The sequence below is a fragment of the Danio rerio genome, chromosome 18 (assembly GCF_049306965.1).
Source record: "Danio rerio strain Tuebingen ecotype United States chromosome 18, GRCz12tu, whole genome shotgun sequence".
In the NCBI taxonomy this organism is placed as follows: domain Eukaryota; kingdom Metazoa; phylum Chordata; class Actinopteri; order Cypriniformes; family Danionidae; genus Danio; species Danio rerio.
The window spans coordinates 22496387-22510434 of NC_133193.1; the positions used below are offsets into that span (position 1 = coordinate 22496387).

Here is a 14048-nt window from a genome sequence, read left to right on the forward strand (position 1 = left end):
ACAACATTTCAATCAGCCAATCAGAATTAAGGGATACCATTTACCATTTATGTCAATTTTAAGTACAGTTAGGTTTATGCACTTCTATGTGATTGTCATACTATTATTTCCCTCTGATTTAGGAAATTATGATTGGGTTTAGGGGTAGGGACTCATACTATTATTTCCCTCTGATTTAGGAAATTATGATTGGGTTTAGGGGTAGGGACTAAGTATGGATTACATTTTCGAACAAAAAAGTTGTTTCATGATCAACATAAATGTTAGCCCAGGATTACATTGTACTTTGCAAAATCATGCACACCTGAGATGGGTACTTATTTGGAATAAATAATTAGTACCTCTAAAATTCATTTTTAAAAGTTCGTTATTATGAATGTATTCTGGCCTTTCAACATTTCCCATCTATTTTGCTGAAAAGTATGGAATTTTGGACGCAGCGTTTGAATGCATTTGTGTGAAGAGATGCAACTGAAACTGCAGGTTTCATAATAATGACAACATAATGAATACTGCCTGTCTAGATTACATTCATACTATACAAACATACTTTTAGCAGTTGCAAAGTCAGTCTTCAAGAGACTATGTGACTTCAGAATTCAGATGCATTCTGTTCAGTTTGAATTTTGAAAGAAGTTATAAAAACCAGTAGTGTGAAGTGAATTAAAACATCAGATGTAGCAGACATCTGGATTAAAACATTTTGTTTACTGATCAGTGATCACCAGCAACTGTTTAGAAGCTCCCAAATCCCAATATATTTGCTTATTTGTAGCAAATATCTGACACTGGCTGAAAATGTTAATTAAACATTATAGCACCTTATTATTTTCCTTTAACTTGATAGTGTTTAATTATAAGTGAGGCCTGTTTACTTGACAAGAAAATGCACAAAGAGTAGCTTTCCTTTTTGTTTTATTAAAAACGTACATTAAATTATTTAGCATATTTTTGAAGGGACTGGATCAAAACATATAACTTAACATCTCTCACAAGTTATAATAAAGGGATATTTCACAACAAAATTAAAATAGATTTAAGTTCATTTACTCACCCTCAAATATGACTGTTTCTACATTTACATTTACATTTAGTCATTTAGCAGACGCTTTTATCCAAAGCGACTTACAAATGAGGACAAGGAAGCAATTTACACAACCAAGAGCAACAATGAATAAGTACTAAAGGCAAGTTTCAGGTCTGTAAAGTCTAAGAAGGGAAGTGTTAGTAGTTTTTTTTTTTTTTTTTTTTTTTGTACAATTAGTGTGATATTCAAAGAGGCAATTGCAGCTTAGGAAGTGAAGTGGAGACTAAATAGTTGAGTTTTTAGTCGTTTCTTGAAAATAGCGAGTGACTCTGCTGTTCTGATGCAGTTAGGGAGTTCATTCCACCAACTGGGCAGATTGAGCGTGAGCGTTCGCGAAAGTGATTTTTTCCCTCTTTGGGATGGAACCACGAGGCGACGTTCATTCACAGAACGCAAGTTTCTGGAGGGCACATAGATCTGCAGAAGTGAGTGCAGATAAGAAGGTGCTAGGCCAGAAGTCACTTTGTAGGCAAACATCAGAGTTTTGAATTTGATGCGAGCAGCAACTGGCAGCCAGTGCAAACGGACTAGCAGTGGAGTGACATGTGCTCGTTTAGGTTCATTGAAGACAACTCGTGCTGCTGCATTCTGGAGCAGTTGAAGAGGCTTGATAGAGTTAGCTGGAAGCCCAGCTAGTAGAGAGTTGCAGTAATCCAGTTTGGAGAGAACAAGAGCTTGAACAAGGAGTTGAGCTGCATGTTCAGATAAGAAGGGTCGGATCTTTCTGATGTTATAGAGTGCAAATCTGCACGATCGAGCAGTTCTAGAAATGTGGTCAGAGAAGTTTAGTTGGTCATCAATCGTTACTCCAAGGCTTTTCACCATTTTGGATGCAGTAATGGTTGCCCCATCCATCTGGATTGAAAAGTTATGGTGTAGAGTCGGGTTGGCAGAAACTACAAGCATTTCCGTTTTTGCGAGGTTCAGCTGAAGATGATGATCTTTCATCCAGTGTGAAATATCCAACAGGCAGGCTGAGATACGAGCTGGAACCGAGGGATCATCAGGATGAAAAGAGAGGTATAGCTGGGTGTCATCAGCATAGCAGTGGTAGGAGAATCCATGTCTCTGGATGACTGGTCCTAGAGATGATGTGTAGATGGAGAAGAGAAGTGGCCCAAGAACAGAGCCTTGAGGTACCCCAGTGTTTAGATGCTGTAGGTTGGACACCTCTCCCCTCCAAGACACCCTGAATGACCTGTCAGAGAGGTAAGATCTAAACCATTGTATAACAGTGCCCGCAACGCCCAGTGACTCAAGCGTAGATAGCAGGATCTGGTGGTTGACAGTGTCAAAAGCAGCTGACAAGTCCAGCAAAATGAGGACTGATGATTTAGAGTCTGCTTTAGCCAGTCTGAGATCCTCCACGACCGAGAGCAGGGCAGTCTCAGTTGAGTGGCCTTTCTTAAAGCCGGATTGCTTGTTGTCCATGAGATTGTTTTGAGTAAGAAAGTCCAGGACTTGATTGAACACTACTTTCTCCAGAATCTTGGCCATGAATGGAAGCAGGGATACTGGTCTGTAGTTTTCAAGTAGCGTATGGTCCAGGTTGGGTTTCTTTAGCAGTGGGGTTACCCTAGCCTGCTTAAATGTAGTGGGGAATAAACCAGAGTCAAGAGATGTGTTAATTATGTGAGTCAGTGTTGGTATGACTGCAGGAGAGATGGCTTGCAAGAGATGAGAGGGAATGGGATCGAGTGGACAGGTGGTTGCATGGCTAGATAGCACAAGTTTGGACACCTCAGACTCAGAGAGCTGAGAAAAAGAGGTGAGTGTGTGTGGTGTTGGTGTTGTATCTTGCGTGTTTGTTGTAGGTGCAGCAAATTGAGCACTGATTTTTGCAGTTTTGGTGCAGAAGAATGTAGCAAAGTCATCAGTAGTAAGTGTGGAGGATGCGGGTGGAGGAGGAGGATAGAGGAGGGAGGAAAATGTTTTAAAAAGTAGGCGAGGATTAGTGGCATTGTTGATTTTCAGACGGTAATACGTCTGCTTTGCAGAAGTAACCTCAGCTGAGAAAGAGGACAGAAGAGTTTGGTATGTTAAGAGGTGTGCAGGATTTTTAGTTTTCCGCCAAATTCTCTCTGCAGCCCGAAGTTTTGAGCGATGCTCACGGAGAGCATCCGAGAGCCAGGGTGCAGGAGGACTGGCACGGGCTGGCCTGGATGCAAGAGGACATAATCGGTCTAGACATGATGCTAGTGTGGAGCAGAGTGTATTAGTGGCACTGTTCGAATCAAGTGCAGTGAGTTTGCGAGATGGAGGAAGAGAGTCTGAAACAATGGTGGATAGTCTATTGGGTGAGAGAGATCGTAGGTTTCTGCGAAAGGTAACCAGTGTTGGAGTGTGTGGCGGCTCAGGAGTAATGTGGATGTTGAGAGACAGAAGGAAATGATCAGATATTTGTAGTGGAGTTACTATTGTTTGATCAGTGAAGCAGTGTCGTGTGTAAATAAGGTCTAGCTGATTACCTGATTTGTGGGTAGCAGAAGTAGGTGCTCTTTTTAGGTCAAAAGAGGCAAGCAGAGTCTGAAAGTCTGCAGCTTGCGGTTTGTCAACGTAAATGTTGAAGTCACCTAGCACCAATAAGGGAGTGGCAAAATTAGAAAAAGATGAGAGAAGAACATCCAGTTCATCTAGGAAGTGACCTAATTTACCTGGTGGGCGGTAGATGACAACCACATTTATGTAGAAGGGGTGGATAATGGTGACTGCATGGAATTCAAAGGAGCTGATTGTTGGCAGGGACGGTATCAGAGTAAATTTCCATTCTTTGGAAATTAGTAGTCCAGTCCCACCCCCTCTCCCTGTCTGACGAGGAGTGTGGGAAAAAGAGAAATTAGCAGAAAGAGTAGCATGTGTAGCAGTGTCCTCCGGCCTCAACCAGGTCTCAGTTAGAGCCATGAGATTATAGTCAGAATATGTAGCTATGGAGGTAATAAAATCTGCCTTGTTAACAGCTGATTGACAGTTCCAGAGGCCCACGGAGAGAGAGAGTTGTGAAATAGCAGATACATGTATTGAACGAAGATTGTGAGGATTACGCCTGCAGCGTACCTCCCGTGTTTTGCGAGTGTTAGTAACAACAGGAATTAGAAGACACATACTAAAAGTGCACTGACAACAAAAGATAAAGTAAAAAAAGAAAGTAAAGTACTCAAGTGCTTTGTCGGTGTCTTTGCTCGGTGGAGTCGCGCAGGTAGAGTCGATGGTCTTTACCCTCGTCGGTCTTCACACGAGGCGGTCTTCACACGAGGCTGCCGCGACCGCTGCCGCGGTGAACTAGTTGTTTATATAACCCCTAAAGCACTAGCTGATTGAATTCAGCTGGACACGCCTCGAGAGTCAAAACAAGGGCCGAAACTGAGGCGGACGACGCGAACCGCGTCTGCGTTCGCTACACAAGCTCTTATAGTAACCAAGGAAACAGTGGCTAAACAACTTCTAGTATTATACACAACCGAAAGCAAGTTTAAATGTCCTACAACTTTACACAAACAGCTGGAAACAAGTCCTCAAACCATACACAACAACTGAAACAAATCTTAAATGTACTTACAGGCTGCTGTTCAAGATGCTGCTAAAGTGCTTCTCCTGCCGACTAATGCTACCGTGCTCACTATATAGTGGTTACCTGGCGTTTGGACACGCCTCCCGAGTCAAAACAAGGGCCGAAACTGAGGCGGACGACGCGAACCGCGTCTGCGTTCGCTACACAACGAACTTTCTTTCTTTTTTTCTTTAGATATCTCGTTTCTTATTACTTTTTTATTCTAATATAAATGTCATCAACAGCTCCCAACAGTTACAGATTCAGAAAAACCAATAAAGGTAGCATAACTGCTCCCGATAAAACTTTTAGGTTTTCTAAAGTGAAAGGCTCAGTCAAGAAAAAGTTATTTGTAACAGTATTTACAACATCCTAGAGTCTGGATTTTGCTTCTTGTCACATAATGATGGATGATCTCAAACTCATGGGTTGCTGCAACCATAAAAAAATCTAAAGCTGCCAGCTCACATGTTTGTCTCCACACATAGATCCGTCTGCATCAGCAAGCTCATGCTCCAGATAGTTGTAAATACCCCCAGGATTGTTTTCCATGACCATGGATGAAAAGTAATAATGTTGTAAATAATGTTTTGTTTCTTGCACAGAAATACTGCTTCACTTCACAAGACTTCAGCGTATTGCATGAGTCACTTTCTTTCTTTCTTTCTTTCTTTCTTAAATTCTCAAAGTTTAATTAGACTTTCATTTTATGAATGAGAAAGGACCACACTTTCAGCTTAAAATCGTATTTACTATTCTAATGAAGAAATAAGGATATCTTGTATAGTATGTGAGTGATTAGATTAACAACATTTCTTTATATTTAAGTGAACAAACTCTTTAATGTATTATATATTCAGACATGGCTGTGTATGCTTAAATGTATTTTAGCTTTGGTTTTGCTTGTTGAGTTTTTATGTTTGTTTATTTTGTCTTGTAAATTTTCTTTACCATTCTTTAGTGACAATAATACTAAAATCGGTCAAGATTATGTTGAAAAATCAATGTCTAAAGATCATTTTCATTGTTCAATGTATGTGAAAACATATTTTACAGCAACAGACTTTATTGCCACAATAGACTTTATTAAATATATATTCAATTACTAAATAGTTGTTAGTATTTGCATAAAACTCAAAAAATATTAGTATGCATATATGTTTACATATAATGTAACGTTACAACTCAAAGCAAAAGATAAGATAACTCTTGTATAATATAATATAATATAATATAATATAATATAATATAATATAATATAATATAATATAATATAATATAATATAATATAATACCACATTAAAGCTAAAGCAGAAAATGAGTGAATTTGTGCGAGGCGATGGTGCGGTGGGATGCTGTTGCTGCTCTACGGAAACACAAGCGCACTGAGCCGCAAGTGCACATTTAAAGGGGTACAACAACAACGCTGTCTTTGTATACATTAGAGTTTGTCGAGGCGTTTATAGCGCTCGATCACCATCCAGCCGCCTTTTCTTTGCGCGACGGTATTATACGGACAGTTTGGGAGTTAAAAAGATGGATTGAGCGTCAAAGTACGGCCTATAATTCAAACATTTTGGGTCTATTTCTTTCCGAGGCGGCTCGGTTGTCCTGTCGTCTCTGTTGATCTGGAAACGGCCGCCATCTTGAATTTTAATGTAATATTTTCGAACAGTTTTCCGGCAATGTGACATTTTTGGAATTGCATTGGACTTTGATGATGGATAAGGCTTGAGCCAGAAGGAAAAACGTGAGTATTTAAGCTAGATCGTCGATTCAGTATCCGACTTCACTCTTGCACAGGGCTGTTCCGGGTGTCGCCTAGCAATCGCAGTTAGCCGCACATTAGGCCCGGTGTGATGCTTCTTTATTTTCGGTTAATGTCAGTATCTATAAAAATGTGCGTAGAAATAATACTTATCCTGCACCAACATGCTCTTATAATAGTTATTATGATGCTGGAACATTTACCTAGAACTCTGTTTTAGAAATCGATGTTCTGCCGGTTCGGCAAGTCTCATTGTTTTGTTAGCTCGATGCTAAGCTAGTTAGCATATATCAAGTGCTTTTTACTGCTAATTTAGGGTGTTAGCCTTATGGAACGCAACATAACTCGTTGATTCGCACTTTAAAACATCAACGTTGCTTACAGTTTAAGTAAAGCTATAATTTGATGTGTAACCCTAAATCCGCGTGTTAATGTGGTTTGTGTGGGGATTTAAATGCACCGTCGCTAATATGGGAGTGTTTAAGCCACTACGGGGAAGTGCATTAATGTAACAAATCAGTGATATTTGTGCATACTATCAATTTTAGAAAATGTTGGTTTATTCGAGACGTCATTTCCAACACCATGTCGATTGAAATTTCTACGTTTGTGGGTAAAACCGGGCAGCTTATCTTATTTCCAAAAGTAGCCACGTGGTGGCGCTATGCACCTAAGAATAATTTAAAAGTAATCATCTCAAACATTTGAAGTGAATTCATAGTTCATGGCATGCTGGTAATGAAATGAACCTGTACTGTTTGTGTTGAAGTTGTTGAAGTATTATTGGCAATATAATCATATCAAAAGTACATTAAACAACGTTTTTTTTTTTTTGAACAGGTGAAGTCAAATCTAAAGAAACAATTAAAGACGACAGATCTGACCTTATTCCCATTGTACCTGTCGCTGTCTTGTTGAATGGTTTCTCACAAGCACACAGAAGCTCAATGCGCCTTCTCCATACCGCCAGCTGGTATGAAGTAGATGGGAGAATCCAAGAACATGGTGCTGAATGGCAGGAGACATGGCAGAAAGTTCTCCAGTAATCAGCCCGTAAGCAAATCCAGGCTGCAAAACACACAGAGATCCCATCTTCGCCAGAACAAAGGCTCCCCGAGTGTCAGAAGATGCAGTCGACGTAAGTTCATAAAACAATTTATTGTATTTTACCAGTAGTTAGTTTTTCTATTAGTTATTCATGTCAAATGTTCAAACAGGTTGTGGTGGGGCGCCCCCGGAGGCAGAAAGGCGTCATGTTCCTTCATCGGGAATGACTGCCAAGGAGTTGTGCGAGTATGATGATCTGAGCACCAGTCTGATCCTGGATCCATACCTTGGCTTTCAGACCCACAAGATGAACACCAGGTTTGTGCTTGGTGAATTTGAAAATGGTATTTTACAGTTAACAAGAGTTTTTTTATTTATTTATTTTTAATACATATATTTTTAAGGTTTCGACCAATCAAAGGCCGGCAGAGGGAGCTGAGGGAGATCATTGAGCTTTTCAAGAAGCATGACAACCTGGAGAAAGCTTTTCAGGCTCTGACATCTGGAGACTGGACCAGACATCATTTTCTCAACAAGACCAAGTCCCAGGAGAAGCTCTTCAAAGCACATGTAAATTTTAGCTAATGAATATTTAACTTTAATTAAAATTTTTCTTTACCTTTCCTGGGTTAAATATGTTTACAAAAATTTAAATATCATCTAAATTACTGCATATTAAGGAGGCTTGTTTGTTTAATGCAAGATTAATAATTTATAAAATTTCTATAATTACTTTAATGTTAATGTTTTATTAATATTACCATTATTTTATATTTAATTAAAATAAATGTATTATTTATACACATTTGCTGTGTTAAATTCAATTTAAAAAAACAAAAGCCAAAAAAAATGTTAAATTAAAAATGTAATCAATTAAAATCAGTATTAACATTTACTATTAAAATTACTCGTTTACTATATTTAAAGTAACAATGCAACAACTTTAAAAGTAAAGCATTTTAAATATATAAATATTTATGGGTATTTTCTAGGAACAAAATAAAATATAAATGCATTATAGATCTTATAACATTAAATAATATAAATGTTTTACATTTTAAATGTAATGTCAGAATTATTTACATTTACAATTTTTAATATTCATTTATATATTGTTTTATATGTTTATTTATAAAATGCAATATCAGCAATAAATATTAGTTTTTTTCTCTTTCATATTTCGACAGGTGTTTGTTTACCTTCGCATGTTTGCTTCAGACAGCGGCTTTGAGATCCTTTCTTGCAATCGCTACTCCTCTGAGCAAAATGGAGCCAAAATTGTAGCAACAAAAGATTGGTGAGTTAACACTATATATATATATATATATATATATATATATATATATATATATATATATATATATATATATATATATATATATATATATGTGTGTATATATATATATATATATATATATATATATATATATATATGTGTGTATATATATATATATATATATATATATATGTATATATATATATATATGTATATGTATATATATGTATATATATATATGTGTATATATATATATATATATATATATATATATATATATATATATATATATATGTATATATATATATATATGTCAAATTGTCAACTTCATTTGCTGCTGGTTTTCATCATATGCTTTTTATTTGCACATTTCAGGAAAAGGAATGATAAAATCGAACATCTTGTGGGCTGTATTGCTGAGTTGTCTCCCAGTGAAGAGCGGATGTTGCTTCGACATGGAGAGAATGATTTCAGTGTCATGTACTCAACGCGCAAAAACTGCGCACAGCTCTGGCTGGGACCTGCAGCTTTTATTAACCACGGTTTGTCTCTTCTAGATTCTGATCAATATGATGTGATCAATAAAAAATTTCCAATTATCATATGTTGTCCTTAATAATAAAAATATTAATATTATTATTTTAATTTCTTACAGATTGCAGGCCAAACTGCAAGGTAAGTACATGTGATTGGACTCTGCTTTCTCAATAATGAAGATTAATGAGGAATGGAAAATACAGTTTTGCTGATGTGTGGCATTTGTTCCAGTTTGTGTCAACAGGCCGAGATACCGCCTGTGTAAAGGTTCTACGGGACATTGAACCAGGGGAAGAGATCTCCTGCTACTATGGAGATGGATTCTTTGGAGAAAACAATGAATTCTGTGAATGCTATACTTGTGAAAGGTATCATGTGCTGCATTCCTTTAGTTTCTCGGGTTTCTTTGTGTGTTGTTGGTGGGAATTAGAAACAGCAATTCATATCATATTTTTAAATAATTATGCAAAGAAATGGTTTGTTTTGACATGCATATGCTTGATGTAGAAATTAATATGCAAATATGAATATGTAAAATTCAGCACTCTTTACACTTTAAAACATTTTCTTGTGTATGATGATAATGATGATGATAATATTAATACTAATAAAATGCCATGTTTTTATACACCCTTATGTTTTAATTTTTAGCCAGTGTTTGAACTTAGTGAGTTAAGATAATAAAAATTTGATAAAAAAAAATCATAGGTTGTGACCAAAAAAAGTGCTTTTCCATCAAATTAAAAGTTGTCATTTTTTAATAAATAAATAAAATTAGGAAGAAAATTCTAATAATATAATAAATCAATAGAAAATAAAAATTCAAGTGGTCTCTTCATTTTTTTCCCACCAAACCTGTATGAAATATATTTGGCAATAGTGTTTATAAGCATAACCTTGTTGCTTTATTTTGATATATAATCTATTTGGTATTATACACTGTCACATAATTGGATCGAATAGTCATCTATTAAATGACATTTTTAAATGAAATATTTATGTTTCAGGCGTGGCACTGGAGCTTTTAAATCGAAACCAGGGTTACCTGTTGAAGCTCCAGTGATCAATAGCAAGTACGGCCTCAGAGAGACAGACAAGCGTCTGAACAGACTGAAGAAGCTGGGGGAAAGTTGCAGGAACTCTGACAGCCAGTCTGTCAGTTCCAATGCAGAGGCAGACTCTCAGGAACCAACCACTGTACAAACATGTGAGAGACCTGTAATACCAGACGTTTGATGCTAATAATACTGTTACGGCTCAAGCTCATCATTTCTTTTCTCTTTCTTTCATGTTTCTCCAGCATTACGTAAGAGAACTTCACAGTCCTGTGTCAAAAAGCACGGAGAAGCTAAGGCTGTAACAAGGCAAACTCTGTCAAGCACTCCTTCTTCTACCTCATCCTCTAAACGAAGTCAAGCGAATATTTCAAGTTTACCAAAGAGACTTAAGTCAAAGCCCACACAGACTTTGTCTAAAGGAAGACGACGCTGTCGAGGCCTATGGACGAAAGGTTCTAGCCGAGTGAGCGCTAGCGGAAATCTCAAAGAGTCCTCTAGACGAGACACAGACAGACGTAGATCTGCAAGCAAAGGCAGTGTTGCGCGTTCATCAGAAAACAATCGGAGCTCTTCAAAGGGTGCTTCCCCATGCAAGGACAGCACACTTTGCCCTTACAGAACTCGTAGGTCCACGAGGACTTCTCTTGGTGCTCAGGGGGCTGAAGGCACAGAGGCTTCAAACCACCCGGCGAGCCCGAGCATCGTCCTCAAGTCAGAGCCTGGAGAGTTCATTCCTGTGACACTTGGGCACCAGATGAGCACTCCTAGTTTGGACTCCAGCTGTCCCAAGAAAGGGACTTGTCCTAGACGCAGAAGGACAGTAAAACAGGAAGACTCCTACGGCGAGTCCTTCGTCCAGGAGGGCGTTCCAGATCTGCGGCACGCGGTTCGGGCTGCAGATGTAGCAGACTGTGGGAAGGTGGTGCTCGGCCTTCCAGACCGCCACCAGCACTACAACGGCTCCTCTAAGAGCAGCAAGGCCCTCCGTCGAGGGAAAGGCAAGAAGAAACGACAGATCACACGCTATGACGCTCAGCTGATTCTGCAGAATAACTCAGGCATCCCCAAGATAACACTACGCCGGCGTCGAGACAGCAGCAGCAGCAAGAATGAGCCCAGAGAGACCAGCTCCTCAAGCTCCTCCAAAATCAGCATCAAGTTCAGCAAGGAGCACGAGAAGGACCGGAGCAGCTCGTACGTAGCCAAACTCAACAACGGCTTCAGCCACGGACCGCACAGCAGCTCCACCAAGCTCAAGATCCAGCTGAAGCGGGAGGAAGACCCCGCCAGCTTGCACCGCACTTACCCGGAGGACGTCACCTTGGGCATCGTGCAACGAGACGCTGCGGACGTCCTGGATCACAAGGCAGCCGCTCAGGTAGGTCAGGACATGGAAGTGGAATCGATGTCGTCAGAGGACGACGACGATGACTACTTTGATAACGAGGATGATTTCATCCCGCTCCCACCAGCAAAACGCCTGCGCCTCATCGTGGGCAAAGATTCCATAGACATTGACATTTCCTCCAGACGGCGAGAAGATCAGTCGCTCAGACTCAACGCATAAGCTGTGTAAATAATCCATTGTCTCAATCATGTTCATTTTGAACAGATGTAATTTAAATAGAAAATGCAAATGTACAATTAAATCATGGCAAAGTATCTTTCTTTACATTTTAGTGATGGCACTTCTTTATTGTTTCCTCACTATGAATATAAATATTGTAGAAAGTGTACAGGTTATGTCTGAATTCTATCCACGTCTGATAACGTGCAAATGTTTGTTAGCATTCTGTCTAGCTTAACCATTCTATTCCGTAAACCTCTTGGCTTTCGTTTGCAAGACGTTAATCCACTTGGGAAACATATGCATGGTTTCACCTCTAAAGGTTGACACTTCATATTTCAACAACCGTGTTCCCATGCACAAGAATCACATGTCTTGCTCCTCAGCTTGATCTGGCTAAAGGGAATCGTTGAACAAACGGCGTGTAAAGGAGCTCAAATTTATACAGATCGTTCCGCTTTTTTTTGTGTATCAAAATCCTTTTTATCATGTGTCAGATGTTTTGGCCATGGAGGGCCATGGTGCTCAATGTGGTGGCCTGGTGCTGGTCCATTAAGATATTGGACGATTGAATTATTATTCTGTGAACGTCAGACCTTTTTTGTGTGACCTTGGAAGTCCATAAAGAAGTGTGCCTACGGATAAAAGTCCTCAAGAGATGAGTTGTGCTGAATCGTCATCAATCAAGAATCTGTTTTCCCGAGTCATGGTCATTGTGGTATTCAGTACATCAAATTGACTGTGGCTTTGTGTGCATTTTGTGCTCTGCCTAAAAAAAACGTTATAAAAATGGACAAAAAAAATGCTAAGGTATTCAAAGCTGTTGTTTGTGTTTCCATTGTTGATCCTCTAAGTAGGCAGCTGCCATGTTAGGCTATTATTATTTGTACCTTTTTTTCCACTTTTCATTTGCATTGCATACTTTACATTCTGTAGTGTCAAAAGTCTGCCATCTGTGGGCTTAAAGAAGTTATCAGCTTCTTATCCTAACGATCACAAAACTCCTATGGTCTCAAGCTTACAAACTGACTCTTAAGAGCATCATGACAGTAACAATGTAGGATGTATACATAATCTGGGGGCATACTGTTCACTCTGTATATTCTGGGACTTGTTTTTATTTAACTGTTTTAAGTACTTGAAAACTATAAAAATCATTTTCAAGATATTTTCTGGTCTAATGTCGTTATTAGATGTATCGTGTGGTTTCAGGCTGTTTGGTTACATACCCTGCAGTTCTTAATGGCGATGATGTGTTGGATTTGAGAGTACCATTAAATCCAAGCTGAATGCATTAATCTAATTATTACACACACACACACACACTTGTGTGTGTGTGTGTGTGTGTGTGCGTTTTGCTTATAACAAGGAAACCAACAAGCATGCTCTGGGGAATGTGTAGGACTAGATATTTTCTCTTAAAATCACATGCAAAGTTGGGCATTCATTTGTGCTTTTTTTCAGTAGTGTTTCCGATTCTGGCCTTCATGAACCACATTTAACATTTTGTATGCATTAACACACCTGATTCAGGAGCTAGGAATGGTTTTAAAACTTTATAGAGGCCCCCCTCGTTACAAACCCATTTTCTTCCAGGTGTCTTTTTTCATGGGTTTAAACAGCTAATATTCAATTCAAGTTTATTTGTACAGGACTTTTTTATATATAAACAATACTTACTGTTTCAAAGCAGCTTTACAAAAGGTGCACTTTATTACATTACAATCAAATCAAGGTAAAGTTACAATCAAATATAGTTTATTATATACAGACATCAATAACCTCAGTACCCTGAATTAATATCCAGGGTATATCTCTGCATCTGTCCACCTAAAACCGCCCACATAACTAGACAATTTGCTACTGGGATTTTAATTGGTTTTCATCACTCTTTTTCTCTACAACATCTTTTGGCTATTTAATAAAATTGCAAAATACTGTTTCATTTGCCGTGTTATTTTCAAACAAATGGCGGCCATACAGTGTTGTTCACACGTGATTTTGTGTTCATTCCTGCTGCGTTCCCGTTATGGCCATGTGACCATAGAAGACCACTGTCTGGAGTCGGGAATTGCACATGGTGCAGAGACGTGTGAAAGCACACGTCTGAACCGCAATACAAACGCCCCTTTAGTTTTAGGTATCAGAATTTAGGATAAGA

General features: G+C 38.6%; 3 protein-coding genes across 6 annotated transcripts in view; 1 reads left to right on the forward strand and 2 right to left on the reverse strand.

Annotated features, from left to right (window-relative positions):
- The window catches only part of anpeplb (alanyl (membrane) aminopeptidase-like b), a 37235-nt gene extending 29643 nt beyond the window's left edge, over positions 1–7592 (reverse strand). Inside the window, exon 1 of the mRNA XM_073929187.1 lies at positions 7223–7592. The gene's annotated coding sequence lies outside the window, so the exon portion shown is untranslated. The remainder of the gene's footprint in view (positions 1–7222) is intronic.
- Positions 1080–4217, reverse strand: LOC141378820 (uncharacterized). The gene is made up of 2 exons (XM_073930313.1): positions 3742–4217; positions 1080–3660 (listed from the first exon to the last, which is right to left on the reverse strand). Exons 1-2 carry the CDS (start codon positions 4187–4189, stop codon positions 1292–1294), a joined length of 2817 nt encoding a protein of 938 aa, XP_073786414.1. The 5' UTR covers positions 4190–4217; the 3' UTR covers positions 1080–1291.
- On the forward strand, positions 6017–13055 carry kmt5b (lysine methyltransferase 5B). Of its 4 annotated transcripts, none has more exons than XM_073929546.1 (10): positions 6017–6516; positions 7243–7540; positions 7620–7767; positions 7854–8019; positions 8637–8746; positions 9101–9267; positions 9381–9400; positions 9494–9630; positions 10270–10469; positions 10563–13055. In XM_073929546.1, exons 2-10 carry the CDS (start codon positions 7387–7389, stop codon positions 11885–11887), a joined length of 2427 nt encoding a protein of 808 aa, XP_073785647.1. In that variant the 5' UTR covers positions 6017–6516; positions 7243–7386; the 3' UTR covers positions 11888–13055.
- Positions 13056–14048: the final 993 nt, after the last annotated feature.

What these genes read in the sequence shown, in the direction of transcription:
- LOC141378820 (XM_073930313.1), bottom strand. Translation starts at nt 4,189, where the DNA reads ATGTGTCTTCTAATTCCTGTTGTTACTAACACTCGCAAAACACGGGAG. An exon ending in TGTCATCTACCGCCCACCAG is followed by an intron (nt 3,661 to 3,741) that starts GTAAATTAGGTC and finishes TATTGGTGCTAG; the next exon opens with GTGACTTCAACATTTACGTT.
- kmt5b (XM_073929546.1), top strand. Translation starts at nt 7,387, where the DNA reads ATGGGAGAATCCAAGAACATGGTGCTGAATGGCAGGAGACATGGCAGA. An exon ending in TGTCAGAAGATGCAGTCGAC is followed by an intron (nt 7,541 to 7,619) that starts GTAAGTTCATAA and finishes ATGTTCAAACAG; the next exon opens with GTTGTGGTGGGGCGCCCCCG. An exon ending in AGAAGCTCTTCAAAGCACAT is followed by an intron (nt 8,020 to 8,636) that starts GTAAATTTTAGC and finishes ATATTTCGACAG; the next exon opens with GTGTTTGTTTACCTTCGCAT.